We start from the raw sequence: 19,691 nt of genomic DNA, 5'->3' as shown, positions 1-19,691 counted from the left end.
GGCCCTAAGCAGAAATGTGTATTGTGGCATATAAAGACTAGTAACAAAATTAAGATAGTTTTAGTACTCATGAATTATATTTTAAAGGACTATTTCTCTGATACATTTTAGTATTCTTTCTGAGTTACTACTATTTATATTTGCTTTCAAAGATACTAGTTAGTGTTTTGGAACTAGAACAAATGTTTTTTTCATGTCTTTGAGTATAATTATTATTCATATTTCTATGTTTTTCTGATTGTGGTTGGATCTTCTCCAGTTAGCAGCCAGGAAGTTCGAATGGGCACAGTTTCTTCCATTCAGATGTAAAATAATAGCTTAGTCTGACATTGTGAGGAAAATGTTTGACATTAAGTAAGTAATATTGGGTTACTTTTTTTTCTTCTAAGGTAAGCTAATAAACATCTCGTTTTTTTCTTTTATTAGGTTTCTCAGTTTGGGTGCAGGTCATTTGCCCTGCTTTTTGATGATATTGACCATAATATGTGTGCAGCAGACAAGGAGGTGTTCAGTTCTTTTGCTCATGCTCAGATCTCCATCACAAATGAAATTTATCAGTACCTAGGAGAGCCAGAAACTTTCCTCTTCTGCCCCACAGGTATTGTATGTAATAATTCTAGGTTTAACTGGTTCCTTAGCTCCAGCCTGCAGAGCCCTGTTTCCCTCTTTGGTATATAGAAGGATCTTTGTTAGGAAATGTTTCTGATATTGTTAAATTGGAGAATTTGTAGGAGCCAGTACATGACAATTGATTAGGTAAAGAATTTATTTTTTTAGTACTAGAAATACATAAATATTATAGTGCCAATGATAAAAATTATTATCAGTGAAAACAAAGATTCATTCTGCTTTTTACTTACTTGTTCTTGTTCCTTCTACTTGTTCCCTCATTCTGCATATGTCTTTTTTTTTTTTTTTCAAAGGTCCCACTTCTATCTGGACTCTTATCTACAAAGTCAGCCTAAGATACTAATTTTTTCCCTTTTATTATTTTATCTTCTCCAACTCCTTCCAATTAAAGTGATTTATGTCATTTTTTAGGATTTAACTTACAGATATTTCTTGTTCAGGAAGAGATAAATGTTTTGATAAATATTTTAGACATAATTAATGTATGTCTGAATATTGTTAGCTATGAACTTTATTTTATTGATCTTGATATTGTGTGAATACAGTGTCTAATAATACCCTACTTGAAATTAATTCACTCTGAATCATGCTATAAGTTGTAGTTTAATACTGATAGCCATTGGCATAATCTTGTATTATTAGTATAATGCTATCTCTTCGCTGTCTGACCTGGCTGTAATTGAGAAGTAGGGACAGTTCAGACATGTGAACAGTGCTCTTATTGTTTCTTTGGATCACAAGCATTGATATGTGCTGTTATAATAAGAATGTTAGATTTTGTATATTGACTTTTAAATTAATTTGCCATTTAAATTTATTTCCGTTTAGATGTGACGTGTAGGCCTTTTATCATTTGGATAAAAATGTCTTAGATAGCCATTTATTGCCCCTCCCCACCATTCAAAAACTTATGGGCATTTTATTTTGATTGTTTTTTTCCTCTACATGCAGAGTATTGTGGCACTTTCTGTTACCCAAATGTATCTCAGTCTCCTTACTTAAGGACTGTGGGAGAAAAACTTCTACCAGGAATTGAAGTACTTTGGACAGGTAAGTTTTAAGGTTTTTGTTTTGTTTTAAGATTTATTTACTTTTATTGGAAAGACAGATATACAGAGAGGAAGATTTTCGGCCCGATGATTTCTTTCTTTTTTTTTTTTTTTTAAAGATTTATTTATTTTTATTACGAAGCCAGATATACAGAGAGGAGGAGAGACAGAGAGGAAGATCTTCCATCTGATGTTTCACTCCCCAAGTGAGCCGCAACGGCAGGTGCACGCCGATCCGATGCCGGGAACCAGGAACCTCTTCCGGGTCTCCCACGCGGGTGCAGGGTCCCAATGCATTGGGCCATCCTCTACTGCTTTCCCAGGCCACAAGCAGGGAGCTGGATGGAAAGTGGAGCTGCCGCGATTAGAACCGGCGTCCATATGGGATCCCGGCGTGTTCAAGGCGAGGACTTTAGCCACTAGGCCATGCTGCCGGGCCCGGCCCGATGATTTCATTCCCCAAGCAGCCGCAGCAGTGGGAGCTCAGCCAGTCCAGAGCCAGAAACCAGTAGCTTCTTCAGGGTCTCCGACGCGGGTGCAGGGTCCTAAGGCCATGGGCCGTCGTCTAATGCTTTTCCAGGCCACAAGGAGGGGGCTGGATGGGAGGTGGAGCTTCCAGGATTAGAACCAGCACCCATATGGGACACTGGCGCGTTCAAGGCGAGGACTTTAGCCACTAGGCTATCACGCTGGGCCCCAAGTTTTAGGGTTTTATATCTGTATATCTGTATAGAAAAATTTATGTGGAAAATATCCAGTTAACTGTGACCTAGAGGAATTGGTAATTCCTCTATTACTACTAACAGAAGTTTTGTTTATTTGAAAGAGTGACCAAAAGTGATAGGTGTGTTCTGAATCATCTGGTCCTCTCTTCAGATGACTGCAGTTGCCAATTCTGGGTTAGTAGCGTTAGGCAGGGGGGCAAGAACTCCATGTGGTCCTCCCACAAGAGCTGCAGAGCATGCTGTCTTCTCAGGTGTTTTTGCTTGTATGAAGCTGAATTGGAAGTGGAGTAACTGAGATTTGAGCCAGCACCTCAGTAAGCAGTGGTTTAATGTGCTGCAACACAGATCTAGCCAAACTAAAACTTTGGTGAAATACTATGTTTTACAGATATCTTGACAGTTTTGTAGTAAGCATGATTATGAGTTGTATTGAATGAATTAAGGTAACTGAAATAAAGCATATTGATCCCAAATTATCAAATATAAATATGCAAATATAAGGAAAACAAAGTTACATGTGTAGTGTATTTCAGAGAAGCATATGTGAGATGCTTTTAGTAAATGGTGATTATTGTTTCTAGGTCCAAAAGTTGTTTCTAAAGAAATTCCAGTGGAGTCCATTGAAGAGGTTTCTAAGATCATTAAGAGGGCTCCAGTAATTTGGGATAACATTCATGCTAATGATTATGATCAGAAGAGACTGTTTCTGGGCCCATACAAAGGAAGATCCACAGAACTTATCCCACGACTAAAAGGAGTCCTCACTAATCCCAACTGTGAATTTGAAGCCAACTATGTCGCCATCCACACTCTTGCCACCTGGTACAAGTCAAACATGAATGGAGTAAGAAAAGATGTAGTGATGAGTAAGTAACTTATCCTCATAGTGGGCCTTGGAAAGATAGCTGGGTTAACTAGAGCCATTCTCCAATATGGGTCCCTTTGTCATTGAATGTAAGAGGTTTGATGAAAGTGTTTGGTTCATTTCTATTAATGAAGTATGGGTATGATTGAAGAAAGACTGGGTGTTCATTTAACTTCTTGGCCTTTTATTTTTTTTTAAGATTTATTTATTTTTATTGGAAACGCGGATATACAGAGAGGAGAGACAGAGAGGAAGATCTTACGTCCAGTGATTCACTCCCCAAGTGAACGCAACGGCCGGTGCTGCACCGATCCGAAGCCTAGAGCCAGGAGCTCTTCCAGGTCTCCCACATGGGTGCAGGGTCCCAAGGCTTTGGGCCATCCTCGACTGCCTTCCCAGGCCACAAGCAGGGAGCTGGATAGGAAGTGGGGCTTCTGGAATTATAACTGGCACCCACATGGGCTCCCGGCACCTTGAAGGCAAGAACTTTAGCCACTGGTCACTGTGCCGGGTCCTCCACTTCTTTTTTTTTGTTTTAATTCATTTAATTTTGGGCCAGCATGATGGCTCAGTTGGCTGATCCTCTACCTGCAAGTACTGGCATCCCATGTGGGCTCTGGTACTCGTCCTGGCTGCTACGCTTCCCATCTAACTCCCTGCTTATGTCCTAGGAATGAAGTGGGGGTTGGCCCAATTCCTTGGGACACTGCACCTGTGTGGGAAACCAGGGAGAATTTCTTGGCTCTTGGCTTCAGATTGGCTCAGCTCTAGCTGTTGTAGGCATTCTAGGACTGAAGGAAGGTGATGAAAGGTGTATGTATTGTGTGTGTGTGTGTGTGTGTGTGTGTGTGTGTGTGTGTGTCAGAGAGATTCTGCCTTCAAAATAAAAAATAAATCTTAAGAATCTCCCGAAATTACAAACATCTCAGTCTCCTGTATACATGGTACTTAGCTTTTATATCTCTGCTTTGTTTTGTTTTTAAGATTATTTTCTTTGAAAGATCAACAAAGGAAGGAGGAGAAGGGATATTCCTTCTACTGGTTCATTCCTTTAATGGCTGCAATAGCTCAGGCGCCAGGCAGAAACTGGAAGCTATCCTGATTTCCCACATGGGTGGCAGGGGCCCAAGTAATTAAACCATCCTGCACGGCCTTCAGGTGCATTAACAGGAAGCTGGATAGGAAGTAAAGTAGCTGGAACTCAAACTATTGTATTCTGATAAAAGATGCCACTTTGCCAGTGGTGGGTTAACCTCGTGTTAACGTTGTGTACCACATCTTATAAGGCAGAGTATGAAGCTCATTAAAGAGTGGTAGACATCAGCCAGAAAAAGGGACTGGTTTTTGAAAACCAAGCAAGAAAGTTCAGAGTTAAATTTCCTCTACATGATGCTGTCTTCGTTCGGAGCTTCATTGCTTTATCTGTGGTCATATGTGATGTGAGCTCTGTGAATTTTTTCTCTCTTCAATATATTTATGAGTAATGAAGTTTAAAGGCTAGGGAAGTTGTTTTTTTAATGGAAAGCATAATGCTTAAATACTGATTTCTTAATCACTAGCAATAAGTGGACTTCTCCATTAATTCTAAAGTTTACTATTTTATTAAGGATTTATTTATTTGAAAAGTAGGTTTACAGAGAGAATCTTCCATCGTTTGTTCACTCCCCAAATGGCCTCCACAGCCAGAGCTGGACAAGACTGATGACAGGAGCCTGATCGTCTTTGGGTGTCTCATATGAGTGCAGGGGCCTGAGGACTTCGGTTGTGTTTTGCTGTTTTCCCAATTACATTAGCAGGAATTTCAGTTGGAAGTGGAGCAGTTCAGACTTGAACTTGTGCCCACATTGGTTGCTGGCCCTCCAGGCAGAGGCTTAACTTATACTGGGCCTTTTAAGTTACTACATTTTATTTCATTTCATTTGAGATTTTACATTTAATAACTCATTTAGGTAGCTTCTGAATGAAATATTCTTTTGAAAGGTTTTGGTTGTATTTACATTTATTTAAGATTTATTTATTTTTATTGGAAAAGCAGATTTGCAGAGAGTTGAGACAGAGGGGAAAAAACTTTTGTTTGCTGGTGCACTCCCCAAGTGGCAGCAACAGCTGGAGCCGAGCCAATCTGAAGCCAGGAGCCTCTCTCTCCTGGGTCTCTAACATGGGTGCAGAGTTTCAAGGCTTTGGGCCATCCTCGACTGCTTTCCCAGACCACAAGCAGGGAATTGGATGGGAAACAGGGCTGCCAGGATTAGAACCTGTGCCAATATGGGGTCCCAGTGTGTTCAAGGCAAGGACTCTAGCTCTTAGCCTCCATGTCTGTATTAGAACAACCAGTTGTATTTATCCTTTCTGATTGTCAGAAGACTTGCGATCAAAACTATTTTAATTTTAATGCTTTTTTCTTTTGTTTGCAGCTGACAGTGAAGACAGTACTGTATCAATCCAGATTAAGTTGGAAAATGAAGGCAGTGATGAAGATATCGAAACTGATGTACTCTATAGTCCACAGATGGCTCTGAAGCTAGCTTTAACAGAGTGGTTGCAGGAGTTCGGTGTACCTCATCAATACAGCAGTGAGTTTGGCATTCTTTAATAAGGGTATTTCTGCCATTTGGTTTTGAAAGCCAGAGAGAACAAACTCCCATCCATTAACTACTTCCCCAAAGTCTCCAGTGACCTTCCAACTGACCACAAAGCCAGGTGCTAGGAAGTCAGTCCAAGCCTCCTATGTGGGTGACAGAACCTAATTCCTGGGGTCTGCAGTAAGAGGCTGGAATTAGGAGTGGAGCCAAGTGTGAACCCTGCTGTCTGCTTATAGACGCAGGCATCCTCCAGCAGCAATTTTTTTTAAAATTGCAAAGTCATATATATATACAGAGGAAAATATTCCATCTGATGATTCATTCCCTAAGTGACCGCAATGGCCGGTGCTTAGCCAGTCCAAAGTGAGGAGCCAGGAACTTCCTCCAGGTCTCCCATATGGGTGCAGGGTCTGAAGGCTTTGGGCCGTCGTCGACTGCTTTCCCAGGCCACAAGCAGGGATCTGGATGGGAAGCGGGGCTTCCGGAATTAGAACCGACACCCATATGGGATTCCGTCACATTCAAGGGAGGACTTTAAGCACTAGGCCACCGCGCTGGGCCCGATTTGGAATCTCAAACTAAGGTTCTAGTTAGAGATTTGGTGATAAGAAGAAACATTTCTGTTTAATCTGTTTTCTTTCCAATTCTTTGTTTTTGTCTGTAGGTAGGCAAGTTGCACACAGTGGAGCTAAAGCAAGTGTAGTGGATGGGACTCCTTTAGTGGCAGCGCCTTCTTTAAATGCTACAACGGTAGTCACAACAGTTTACCAGGAGCCCATTATGAGCCAAGGAGCAGCTTTGAATAGTGACCCTTCCCCTCTGAGCAAGGAAGAAGAAAAGAAACAGCCAGATGAGGAGCCCATGGACATGGCTGTAGAAAAACAAGAAGAAACAGACCACAAGAATGATAGTCAAATACTAACTGAAATTGTTGAAGCTAAAATGGCAGAGGAATTGAAGCCAATGGACACTGATAAAGAGAGCCTGGCGGAATCAAAATCCCCAGAGATGTCTATGCAGGAAGATTGCATCAGTGACATTGCCCCCATGCAGACTGATGAGCAGACAAACAAGGAGCAGTTTGTGCCAGGTCCAAATGAAAAGCCTTTGTACACGGCTGAGCCAGTGACTCTAGAGGACTTGCAGTTACTTGCCGATTTGTTCTACCTTCCTTATGAGCACGGACCCAAAGGAGCACAGATGTTACGGGAGTTCCAGTGGCTCCGAGCAAATAGCAGTGTTGTCAGTGTCAATTGCAAAGGGAAAGACTCTGAAAAGGTGAGTGTGCTTAATTTTCCTGCCTCAGTAGCCTGGTTATGTGAAGGAGATTAATATTTTGCAAAGATTTATTTGAGAGGCAGTTACAGAATAAGAGGGAAAGACAGAGAGGTCTTCCATCTGCTGCTTCAAGTGGCAGCCATTGTGGGCTGAGCCAGGCCAAAGCCAAGACTGAGGAACTTAATCCATCAGGTCTTTGATCCTGGGTATATAGTGCAACTGGGATCCGAAATGATAAATGTGTGGGATGCTGGTTCATAGGTGAGGGCTTAACGCCCTGCACTATTGTTACAGCTGTGATCACATTCTTCCTTTTAAGATTTGTTTTCATTGGTAAGTCAGATATACAGAGAGGAGGAGGAGAGTTAGAGAGGAAAGATCTTCTATCCACTGAGTCACACCCCAAACAGCTGTACCGGCCGAAGCTGAGCCAGTCTGAAGTCTGGAGCCTCCTCCAGGTCTCGCATGCGGGTGCAGGGTCCCAAGGGTTTGGGACATCTCTCCTGCTTTCCCAGGGCACAAGTGGGAGGTGGATGAGAAGAAGGACCACTGGGATATAAACTGGTACCCATGTCGGATCCCGGCACATGCAAGGTGAGGACTTTTAGCCACTAGGCTATGCACCAGGCCCCTGACAACATTTTAGAACTTGCTGCTTAACGTGGACATCAACTTGTTAAATTTGCTGTATTCACTTGCATAGTTTCATTTTGTAGCTAGTAATGGAAGAAAGTCATTATTTGGCTTATTTCAGCATTATTTCTTGGTTTTTGGAGATAGAAACTAAAAACTAAAATTGCGGGCCTGGCACAATATTGTAGTGGTTAAGGTCCTCGCCTTGCATGCCAGGATCCCATATGGGCTCCGGTTCTAATTCCGGCAGCTCCACTTCCGACCCAACTCCCTGCTTATGGCCTGGGAAAGCAGTCAAGGACAGCCCAAGGCCTTTGGGACCCTGCACCCATGTGGGAGACCGGGAGGAAGTTCCTGGCTTCTGGCTTCGGATTGGCTCAGTTCCAGCTTTTGCGGTCACTTGGGGAGTGAACCATCAGACAGAAGGTCTTCCTCTCGGTCTCTCCTCCTCTTTGTATATCTACCTTGCCAATAAAAATAAATCTTGAAAAAAAAAAAAGAAAGAAACTGAAATTGTTTACTGGAGTTTAAACTAGCGATACTTTGATGGTTAGTGTAAGTTGCAAGTATTTGATAGCAAGTGTTCTATAACTATGTCTTAGATTATTGTGATTATTTTGTTAAATGTGCAGTATTTTGGCAGATTTTTGTTTGTTTTGGATTCTCAATAGATTGAAGAATGGCGATCACGAGCAGCAAAATTTGAAGAGATGTGTGGACTTGTGATGGGAATGTTCACTCGGCTCTCCAACTGTGCCAACAGGACAATCCTTTATGACATGTACTCCTATGTTTGGGATATCAAGAGTATAATGTCTATGGTGAAGTCTTTTGTACAGTGGTTAGGTAGGTATACCAGGAATAATCTCTTCGCCTCATGTATTGTCCCTTAAAAAATTATCCCATAGGGAGAAAAACATTTAGGGAATTGGTGAATTTCCAAATCTTCAATTGTTTGCCTGGATGTCTTTCAAAGGTAGGCACTGTTGGAGACTTGAAGTGTGCAAGTCTCACTATATTAAGCACATAATTTTTCTCCCTTGGGCTAATTCCACTTAAATATCTTGAAAAATATGTTAGAAAGTATTGACTTTAACTTGCTCCGACTGAATGCTTCCTGGATGGAATTGCCCCTCCTTTATCTGATTTGGAGATGAGACACTACGAAATGTGACTCTGTAAGCTTTCTGCTGCTTGCTGTGTCTCCATAACATTCATGCTGTGTTTAACAGAGCAATTGCTGAGATGACCTAAAGGGCCTGGCAAGAGGAGGCCATCCTCCCAGCCCTGTGCGCATGCGAGCTTTAGTGGACGGCTATTCTGGTGCTACTGGGTATTATGACATGTGGCTTTTTCTTTATATTCCAAGTAATTGGTTTTAGCAGGGGATAGAAATGGCAATTCCCTGAAACCTTTGTGCTTTACTAAATGGAGTTTTGTATGTCTCCTTTGAAAACTTTTTTTCTTTGAAAATCCTCATAATTGGTGAAAAGCACCAGCATGGCCAGGTTTCTCCAGGGATCTCATTTTCGTTTCCAGGTTTTCAATCCAGCCGTAAGGGATATATAATGGACTTATGTCCAGCACACAGCAGGCAGCAAAGCTAACTGAGATGTCATGTTTTCATAGTTGTCACGGGCTCGTTATAAAATTGATGTCTGAAACACTGAGAGCTTAGGTAACCAATGAATACTACTGAAGCTTCTTTCTCTCTGTCTAAATATTTTAGATTGTTGTGTATTTATTTGATTTTTTTTAAGATTTATTTATTTTTATTGGAAAGTCAGATACACATAGAGGAGGAGAGACAGAGAGGACAATCTTCCGTCCAATGATTTCACTCCCCAAGTGAGCCGCAACGGCTGGTGCTGCACCGATCCAAGGCCAGGAGCCAGGAACCTCCTCCAGGTCTCCCACATGACTGCAGGGTCTCAAGGCCTTGGGCCATCCTCGACTGCTTTCCCAGGCCACAAGCAGGGATTTGGATGGGAAGTGGAGCTGCCAGGATTAGAGCCGGCGCCTATATGGGATCTTGGCGCGCTCAGGCCGAGGACTTTAGCTTCTAGGCTACGTCACCAGACCCTAGATGGTTACACATTTTAAAAAAAAATTTTTTTGTAATAGAACTAATTAGTTGGCTAAAAGTAGAACCTCTGTTTTTTGAAAATACAATTTTCGTTGGCTTGCCATAAATTAAAAATGATGAAAGAAAATCTTTTTAAACAATCTAAAAGGTGGTGAGTGGTCGGGGAGATCTTGGATCTATTATGGGGTTCATTCCCCAGACTCCCACTCTTGGACCAGGCCAGGTGAAAACAGGAGTTGGGAGGTCACTGTGGGACCTCACTGCACGGGCGGTGAGAACTAAGGCTGTCAGCTACTGCCTCCCAGAATGTGCAGCTTCAGGAAGCTGGAATTGAAGCAGAGCCAAGATTTAGACCAGGCACTCAGAAATGGAATATGAACATCAAGCAGCATTTCTACCTGCTGTGTAGGACACCCAGCCCTAGAGGAAATGATGCTCTCCGTACGTGGCTCTGAACCACTTTGGAGGTGGGCAGTGGCTCTTAAGTTTAGCAAAAACCTCTTTGTTAGGTGGTAGCATTTGCTTTTTAGGCTTCTGTTTAATCCTAATTAGGATTTAGGCTCGATTTCCAAAGCCTTTAAGGAGTTTGAAACTGAAGTCTTGATTTACCAAGCTTCAGTGTGCAGTACCAAAAACATTTGACATTCAAGTTATAATTCAATAATAGAAAAAAAAGGGGGGGGGTTGATTATGCACAGTATAGTATTGTTTTTCTTTTCTCAGGCTTTTATTTTTGTACTGTGCAATTGTGGGAGTAATTTACCTGCATTGTATAGATAGTTGAAGACAGGATCAGAGCATTTGAGTTAAGTAGTCATCTTTGCAGCCACATCACTTCTTCGAAGCTCCTGGCATGTTAAAGTGTTTTTCATGATTTCTATATATTAATGCCAGGGAGTTAGGATCAGAATCCTTTGTTTTCCTTCCTCTTTCCAGTCCAGCTGGCATTCAGTCCTTTAAAGAATGTGGCTATGCAGTACTTTTGATTACTAACGACTTCTATTATCTTCTTCCCCATTGTGTACAGATGGGAGAGTCCTCAGCACAAGTGTCTACTACTATTGGATGGACAGCGGCAGATGTTCACAGCACGTCCTGATAAATTAGTTTAAGTTGAAAGGTTCTATCTGTGAGGGAGCTCAGGTAGATTGAAGGGCAGTAGACATGAACTGAAGTCACGTTTGCGCAGCGACTGAGGCATTAACCATGTTTTCATTTATACAGCTCTTCGTATATGCAGCATCTCTGTTGTGATAGTTGGAAGTGCTAGTTACGTTGTAGTCTCAAAGTGTGGGGGTAGGGGAATTGGCTGATATTAAAGTTGGAGAGGTATGGTTTTTTGCTGCAGTGTAAATTACACTGAGTTATGAAATGGGGCAGGTTCTCTACATAGCTAAATTTGGACCCTATTTCATATTTATTTTATAAATATTACATTTTACACTTTAAAAAATACCCCTACCCCTTAAAAAATGACAAATCCAGATATGATTTCTTAATGGGCCAGAATTGTCAACAAAAAATTGGTTTGCTTTGGGACTGTCTGACTAGCACACTATGTTTCATACTGATGAGATTGTTAACTTAAACAGGAGGTAGAATGCTGTCTTCCATGGAAAAGAACTATATTGCGCTGCTTTATCTTGTCAGAAGACTAGGCAGATGATTTTGGTTTGGCGTCCAAACATTTGCTTTTGATACATTGCTTGTGAAGTTAGTTCAATAATGACGTGAAATACTGGCTGGTGGATCCGAAAGCCTGCCGATCTGCACATGTTGAGTGCATAGCAAAATTTATAATGGCTGATGGGAGGAAGTAGATGCCTCATCCTTTTACAGAGTGTATTTTACTCAGTCCTGAAGCATTGGTTCACTCTTGCTTCTCAGAATCAGTCAGCCTGGTGTTATAACTAGCCACATCTGAATTTTGATTGTCCTTGTTCTAAAAAAGTTACCGTGTTTTATTTTGCTGCCTTAATTTTTTATTATTTTGCTGACCTTAGTTTTCTGACAAGATTACCCCTCCACCCCTTACTCCCTTTCCTGTACCTTTCCTGAAAATGTAAAATGTGACTTCAGACAGGTTTAATTCCTTCATGGCTGTGATAATAAAATTTCTCATCATTTTAATCTGTATTTATCATAAATTCACACGAGAGCAATCCACGGGCTTGAGTTGAATAGCTGTGTTTAGGGAATGTATCCGCTTAACGTAGACCAACTTGGGAATGTCTTTCCTTCTAGTATGTAAGGAAAGGACTGATAATAGTGATTATACATGAACTGGAAGAAGGTGTTTTTATATTGAAGTATCACTGTTGAGTTTTGAAAAGTAATTATTATCACAGCCTTGCCCTGAAACCCCAGTTTACTGCTGTTAGAGAGCTAGTTCCACGAAGTGTTTGTTGGTCTGTTGGACATTTGAGACCCCAGGAAATCCCCTTTCTCGTAACGTTCTCCGCTTGGATCTGATCTCAACAGGGTGTCGTAGTCATTCTTCAGCACAGTTCTTAATTGGAGACCAAGAACCCTGGGCCTTTAGAGGTGGTCTAGCAGGAGAGTTCCAGGTATCAATATGAATTCACAACTGAATTGACATTTTCTTTGTTTTATGAGAAACCCTTATGTTGCGCATCAGATGGCTGGAAGGATTGGTCTGCCGAAGGCTTTCTGGTCCCAAATTCAATTTAGTTACATAGCTGGATTTTAAATCAGATTTTCCCTCCTCTTTCACAGTAATTTCTGAAGGAGATGCTGCCAATCCCCCCGCGCCTGCGAAGCGCAGCGGCTCTAGGTATACACTTCACATTGTTTCTTTGCAGGTCGCACAGCATTTAATCTGCGCCCGCAATGCACAATGCGCGCATGCTTGTCTGCCAGTGGAAACTCCATGAGCAAAAGCAATGATTAATGATGCCAGTGAATAGTGAAAGGGCTTTTGAATAATTTGTTCTTTATTGTATAAATACAACTTAAGCTTGAAAATAGCCTATTAATGAAAGTTTCAAAAAATAGGAAGGATTTTTGCTGCTGGAATTTGTTCATGGACTTTCAGGTGCTCTACTTTTCTCCCCCCAACAGGTGCTCTGCTGCGCACAGCAAACTGAAGCGCATTGCTTTGGGGATAAAGCCTCTCCTGGACAGATAACCCTCTTCAGACCAAACCTCTCCTCCTGACATTCTGTTCTGCCATCTTCTAATAGAGAGATGGTCTGTTTAAGATCAGTTTAAAGAAAAAAAACATAGACCTGCCATAATTGAGATAGTTTTTGCTTTTGTTTCTGTTTGTTTTTTCTATAAATTTAAATTAATATGCCACTAAAGCCATATAATTCAGTTTGTGTAGTTTCTATTCAGAAGCCCTCCCCTCCCCCAGCAAAGAGGTGTTTATATGAGTAAAGCATAGTACACCCCTCTTCTTTAGGTCTGCCTGCAGTAGCCAGTTAATGTTAAGTTGGTAGTCTGCAGTGCACACCCATGTAAAGAAAAGAGTATCTTTCTGTCACTAAACCATTTCCTTTTTTTCTTCCCACAGCGATTGTTGCCAATTGATGGGGCAAATGATCTCTTTTTTCAACCACCCCCACTGACTCCTACCTCCAAAGTTTATACTATCAGACCATATTTTCCTAAAGATGAGGTAATTGTCTACCTACCAATGTGGCATGTAGCTACAGTATACACTTGTAATTTTTCCTTCAACCCACTGGTTGAAAGATTGTTACGTTTAAAATATAGGAGAAAGTTAATTAAAATATTTAACGTAAGAATGGAAAACCTAGAGTAAAAGGAAAATCCTAAAGGGTTTTTTTTTTTTAATATTTTTTAATTTTTTATTTGAAAGGCAGAGCTAGAGGGGGAGAAACAGAAATCTTCCATTCTTTAGTTTACTCCTCAGATGGGTGCAACAGTTAGAGCTGAGCTGATCTGAAGCAAGGAGCTTTTTCCAGGTTTCCTGTGTGGGCTCCAGAGCCTTAGGATTTGGGTCATCTTCCACTGCCTTCCTAGACACTTTAGTCAGGAGCTGGGTGGGAAGTGGAGCAGCCAGGACTTGAACTGCTACCAAAATGGGATGCCAGCACTGCAGGTGAAATTTTGTCAGCTGTGCCACAACACTGGGCCTAAACCTAAAGATTTCTTACTGCTTAAATTAAGGATTCGTGGAGCTGCTGCTGAGCTGCAACAGGCTAATCTTCCACCCTGTGGCACCAGTGTCCCATATGGGCACCAGTTTGAATCCTGGCTGCTCTACTTCCAATCTAGCTTTCTGTTTGTGGCCTGGGAAAGCAGTAGGACATGGTCCAAGTCAAGGGCCCCTGTAGCCACGTAAGAGACCCGTAAGAAGCTCTTGGTGCCTTGCTTTGGGTAAGCAAAGCTCTGAGATTGCAGCTACTTCAGGAGTAAACCAGCAGCTGTAAAATCTTAATCTCTCCTCTATAAATCTACCTTTCCAATAAAAATAAATATTTAAAAACAACAATAAATATGAGGACTTGTAATATATTGTCCAAAGTCCCTTAAAAAAAAATCCAGGTGAAATACACTCATTCGTTCAGAGTTGGATTTACGAAACTATCCAAATGGTGGATGTTATAGTTGACTGATTTTTCTTCAGTATAATCTGTAATGTTCAGTTGTGAAGTACATCCAGGCTGTATACCAGCTATTAAAAAAAAAAAAAAGCAAACCTGTTGAAAAATGGTAATATGATGTTTAGTAGAATGTTTTGGAAATTTTTTAAGAGAGCTAGAAAGAGAGGGAGAGAGAAAGATTTTCCATCTGCTAGTTCATTCCCCAAAAGGCCGGATTGGCTGAGGTGGGCCAGTCTAAAGTTAGGAGTTTTGTCTGGGTCTCCCAGGTGGGTGCAGAGGCCCAAAGACTTGGTCCATCTCTGCTGCTTTTCTAGGTGTGTTAGCGGTGAGAGCCTGATCAGAAGTGGTTCACCAGGACTTAAACCAGTGCTGACCCCTTAGAAATCTTAAGGAGAATTGAGAGATTCTCAAGTTTGCTTGTTTTTGAACCCATAATTTACTATCAGAAACTATCTCGTATAAAGCAGTTCTTAATGTTTATTAAAATCAGGTTGTGTTCCACTGGTTCTGCTAATCTGACTTAGTGCTTAAATATCTGTTAAGCAAAGCAGTGGTGGTAGTTCTGACAGGACAGTTTGTTACTCTCCTCCAGGCTGATTTAGGAGTCATACTAGATTTTGTTGCCATTTTTCTTGAAATGTCACCTAACCAGATTGTATTTTCAGGCTTCCGTGTACAAGATTTGCAGAGAAATGTATGATGATGGAGTGGGTTTACCATTTCAAAGTCAGCCTGACCTCATTGGAGACAAGTATGTGATGATTGTTTGGATTTGGGAGTAGACATTTCATAGGTTTATCAACTTGTGGGGAGGTGATGAGTCAATTTCCTGAATTGGAAGCAGAGTGCCCAGGACTCAGACCAGTGCCGTGTGCCAGGCACTGTAGTGGCCGCTCCGTCAACTGCATCACAGCACCGGCCTTGGGATGCAAATTTTTTTGAAATCCCACTTTGTTTTTTATAAAATCTCAGAATTAATGTGTGTACTTTTACTTTCTTTGAATTGAATTGTAGTTTCCACAAGTTGCTTTTCAAATGCATTAGCTCTTGCATCAGTGAAGTCTGAATTATTTGTCAGTAGCTCACTCTGATATTTTTCCTTCTGAGCAGGTTAGTAGGAGGATTGCTTTCCCTAAGCCTGGATTACTGCTTTGTTCTAGAAGATGAAGATGGCATATGTGGTTATGCTCTGGGGACTGTAGATGTGACCCCTTTCATTAAGAAATGTAAAATTTCCTGGATTCCCTTCATGCAGGAAAAATATACCAAGCCAAATGGTGACAAAGAACTCTCTGAAGCTGAGGTAATGCTTGGGTTTAAAATTGTGCTGTGGCAGTGGTTTTATTATTGTTTTCTGATTAGATTACTTAATAGGAGAGTAAGTGGATGCATTGTGAAATTGCTGCTGGATAGGTGTTTGGCACAAGTCCCATATCTGAATCCTTGCATCGTCTCCCAGTTCTGCTCTCAGCTCCAGCTTCCTGTTCATTGTACCCTGGAAGGGAACAGATAGATGATGGCTCTAGAAGGTGGTCCTTGCCCTCCTGGGTAGGATCCCCACTCAATTCTGGGTTAAGAGTTTCGGCCTGTCCCAGCCTGGCTTTTGATGGGAATTTTAGTAGTGAGCCGGCAGATGAACGCCGTCTATCTGTCTGTTCTTGTCTTGTGTTTTAAATGACATGAAAATAAATTTAAGAATCAATATTATGTTTTATCAATGATTTACGTAATTTTCTAAAGATAGATTTATTTATTTTTGAAAAGGCAGATTTACAGAGAGAAGGAGAGACAGAGAAAGATCTGCTCGTTCACTCCCCAAGTTGCTGCAGCAGTCAGAGCTGCTTCTCAGTCTCCCATGTGGGCTCAGGGTCCCAAAGCTTTGGGCTGTCCTCTACTGCTTTCCCAGGCCACAAGCAGAGAACCGGAAGGGAAAGAGGGCAGCTGGGACACAAACCAGTGCCCATATGGGATTCTGGCACCTGCAAGGCGAGGATTTAGCCACTAGGCTACTGAAACAGGCTCGGAAAATATTGTTGATCTACATAAGAATAGTTTCTGGGGCCCGGCAGCGTGGCCTAGCGGCTAAAGTCCTCGCTGTGAACGTGCCGGGATCCCATATGGGCGCCGGTTCTAGTCCCATCCAGCTCCCTGCTTGTGGCCTGGGAAAGCAGTAGAGGAAGGCCCAATGCATTGGGACCCTGCACCCGCGTGGGAGACCCAGAGGAGGTTCCTGGTTCCTGGCTTCGAATTGGCAAAGCACCGGCCATTGCAGCTCACTTGGGGAGTGAATCATCGGACAGAAGATCTCCCTCCCTGTCTCTCTTCCTTTCTGTGTATCTGACTTTGTAATAAAAATAAATAAATCTTTAAAAAAAAAAAAAAGAATAGTTTCTAAAGTAGCACATTCCCTTCTGTAGATAAATAATTAATAAAAGTCAAGAAGTTAATTCTTTCTTTTTACAGAAAATAATGCTAAGTTTCCATGAAGAACAGGAAGTGTTGCCCGAAACTTTCCTTGCCAACTTTCCTTCTCTGATAAAAATGGATATTCACAAAAAAGTAACTGACCCAAGTGTGGCCAAAAGCATGATGGCTTGCCTTCTGTCCTCACTGAAGGCTAATGGTGAGTGCATATGGTGACGTAGTGTTCAGGCAGGACTATATTTCAGGATAACAATGGAAAGAAGTGAAGTTTATGCTACTCCTTCCCCAATAATTTTGTTTTGTTTCTAAATTGTTAATGGTGAACGAATTCCATCTGTCAACCACTGAAAAATATCCTCCACTATGAACTCTTACTGTGAATGCTAGTTAAATCAGAAGTAAGCACGTGAGGTTAACATTCTTTCGCTAAAATAGTTGAACATTTTAAATGAACCTGAAGGAAAGAAACGTTAGGATTTTTGTTGTTGTTTTAACCTGAATTCAGCCATATTCAGAAGTACTTTGCTTTACTTTAGCAGTGTGAAAACTTTTTCTCTAAAGGACCAGGTGTTCAAAGTTAATTTTTAAGAGCTTCATATAATCTTGACTTGCATATTATTTTAAGCAGTCCTTTGAAAATGTAAAAACAAACGTTTTAGCCTTGGGCCTTATGAAAATGATTAGTTTGTTGGGAGAGTTGTTAATAACCTGAGAGTACACTTGGTCTGATGTTGCATCTTAGGGTTGGTGGAGTCTTTTGTGGGTGTCAGTTCTGTATTTGAAGCAGAATTTATTGTAAGTTGTAGAATCCACAGAGTTCGGGTTATAATGTCTTGTGAACAGAAGTGTTCCTTGCCTTTTCTTGTTTTGTAAAGACATTTTGATTTTTTAAATAATGATCTTTTAAAAATGAGATATTGAAATAGGGAAACTTGTATAAACAGAATCCAGAATGAAAGTTAGGAGCTGATAGCTCCTGTTATTTTATTAAAGATTAACATTCCATATTCATAATTTTGTGTTTTGTATGTTTTTGTTTTATTTCTAGGCTCTCGGGGGGCGTTCTGTGAAGTGAGACCAGATGATAAAAGAATTCTGGAGTTTTACAGCAAGTTAGGCTGTTTCGAAATTGCAAAAATGGAAGGATTTCCGAAGGATGTGGTTATCCTTGGTCGGAGCCTGTGACATTTGTTGGCACTGTGAACTGTCCAAAGGTCTCCTAACTCCACCTTGTGGGTGGTGGTTGGGGTCTTCATACAGTTCAGCTTCTGAAGCGGCAACAAATCAACTGAATTGTAAACAAGGAGGACTGAGTAAACTTACCTATCCCACCTGCAGACTCCTCAACTGTTTGAAAGAAGATAGTAATGCTGCAGCTACTGTATGGAGCTGTGCTGGGGCCTCTTTCTGCAGCTTTGGATCTTACTTGTTGTGTTAGGTGTCACCAGGACCACCTCCGTGGGTACATGCAGGGAAGGGGGCTCCTTAATAAATGTAGTCAGCACTATTTTCTGCATCCAGTGTGGTTGCATTTCTCCCCTAAAATCACTTTTGTCATCTTCAGTATTGAGTGAGAAGTCTCAGGCTTTGTGGAGATGAAACTTGACAGTGAATTTCAGAGTCTCCTGGGTAAAGGTTCAAGTTGGGATGGTTGTGGCATTGGTTCAGGGGGATTTCAATTTTTCTGTAAAGCCCTTCCTGGCCAGTTGTCCTCTGTAGTGACTATTGGTTCCAGGTTGTTGTGCTTTGTAGGGACAAATGTGTAGTTGGTTTGTGACAAAAGCCTAAAATTGATAAACTTGTAAAATTCATTGTATATAACTACTCGCTGTAACTGACTGCTTTGTGTTCACAGTTTTTGTAAATTTTCCTTTTGAAAATGAAAGGGTGTGGATTCAGGATGGCACTTTGAATAATGTAAATCAGTGGCAGGTGGATTTTCTTGTTATCTTTGATTTTTTTTTTAATAAGTTCTATTACTTTTCAAGTGCCTCCCACCTTGGGCTAGGCCATGACATTTGGAGTACGAGAGCCTGACTTCATAGGACTCGGTCTGTTGCAAAGTGCAGTCACTTCTGAAGATGAACGTCAGTGACAGTGCGTGTGAAATGACAGCTGACATCTGTCGGGCCAGGGCCCAGGGACTGGTGGGTCCCATTTGCCCTTAGAAGAGTAGTCCTGTAATCTCAAGGCCTGTCACTACTGGTTTTATTAAATCAAGTCTTTAATTCTTGCATGTTTATATCTAATTTTTAAAGAATGAGCACACTTGAACCGATGATTTATGGTTACCCTCTTTTTCCTTTAATCACAGGTCTGGAAGCGTCATGTGTTTTAATTTAGATTTGTGTGTTTAAGGATTCTGGACATGAGGCTGGCAGTGATTTCTATAGGATTCCTTTTTTTCTGTCATGGCTGATTGACTTGTAACCATAGATTTTGTGTTTTGTTACATTGCTTCCCTGCAGTTTTGCATCAGGTGTTTAAGCTGAGTGTAGGAAACTTGAAATATTTTTCTTCACAGAATGCCACCAGTGTGGTTTTTGAGAGACTCTCAGTGTTGTACTCCACCCGAGAGTGCAGACTGAGTGGACAGAGGAGAGGCAGGAACTGTCCCCCTAAGCAGCAGAGGAGGCGTCCAGCCTGGCGCGAGAGGAAGGTTAAAGAGGCTAAAACGAATCAGGGTTATGTTTGAGGACACCTCAAAACCTAATGGATAGATAGCATTTTACTCGGAGGATTTCAGGGTCAACCTTGTAACACAATCAGGATTTTCAGAAAGTTGCTTTTTTTTTCTTGGTTTGTAAGAATCATCTTGACTAGTTTT

At 41.4% G+C, this 19,691-nt stretch overlaps 1 protein-coding gene across 3 annotated transcripts in view; it reads left to right on the top strand.

The window, feature by feature from the left end:
- Window positions 1-18,371, top strand: part of OGA (O-GlcNAcase) — a 34,208-nt gene extending 15,837 nt beyond the window's left edge. For all 3 annotated transcript variants that reach the window (XM_058671966.1, XM_058671965.1, XM_058671964.1), the window contains 12 exons: window positions 427-598; window positions 1,582-1,680; window positions 2,986-3,270; window positions 5,684-5,842; window positions 6,516-7,129; window positions 8,434-8,608; window positions 12,330-12,415; window positions 13,384-13,488; window positions 15,106-15,191; window positions 15,551-15,743; window positions 16,904-17,063; window positions 17,913-18,371. In XM_058671966.1, the coding sequence (XP_058527949.1) occupies window positions 427-598; window positions 1,582-1,680; window positions 2,986-3,270; window positions 5,684-5,842; window positions 6,516-7,129; window positions 8,434-8,608; window positions 12,330-12,415; window positions 13,384-13,488; window positions 15,106-15,191; window positions 15,551-15,743; window positions 16,904-17,063; window positions 17,913-18,049 (2,271 nt within the window). In that variant the 3' untranslated portion in view covers window positions 18,050-18,371. The remainder of the gene's footprint in view (window positions 1-426; window positions 599-1,581; window positions 1,681-2,985; window positions 3,271-5,683; window positions 5,843-6,515; window positions 7,130-8,433; window positions 8,609-12,329; window positions 12,416-13,383; window positions 13,489-15,105; window positions 15,192-15,550; window positions 15,744-16,903; window positions 17,064-17,912) is intronic.
- The last annotated feature ends 1,320 nt before the right edge of the window (window positions 18,372-19,691 follow it).

The sequence above is a fragment of the Ochotona princeps genome, chromosome 13, assembly GCF_030435755.1.
Source record: "Ochotona princeps isolate mOchPri1 chromosome 13, mOchPri1.hap1, whole genome shotgun sequence".
NCBI classification, from domain to species: Eukaryota; Metazoa; Chordata; class Mammalia; order Lagomorpha; family Ochotonidae; genus Ochotona; species Ochotona princeps.
Note: the sequence above shows the minus strand (reverse complement) of the source record. Positions and strands in the feature narration are given on the sequence as shown.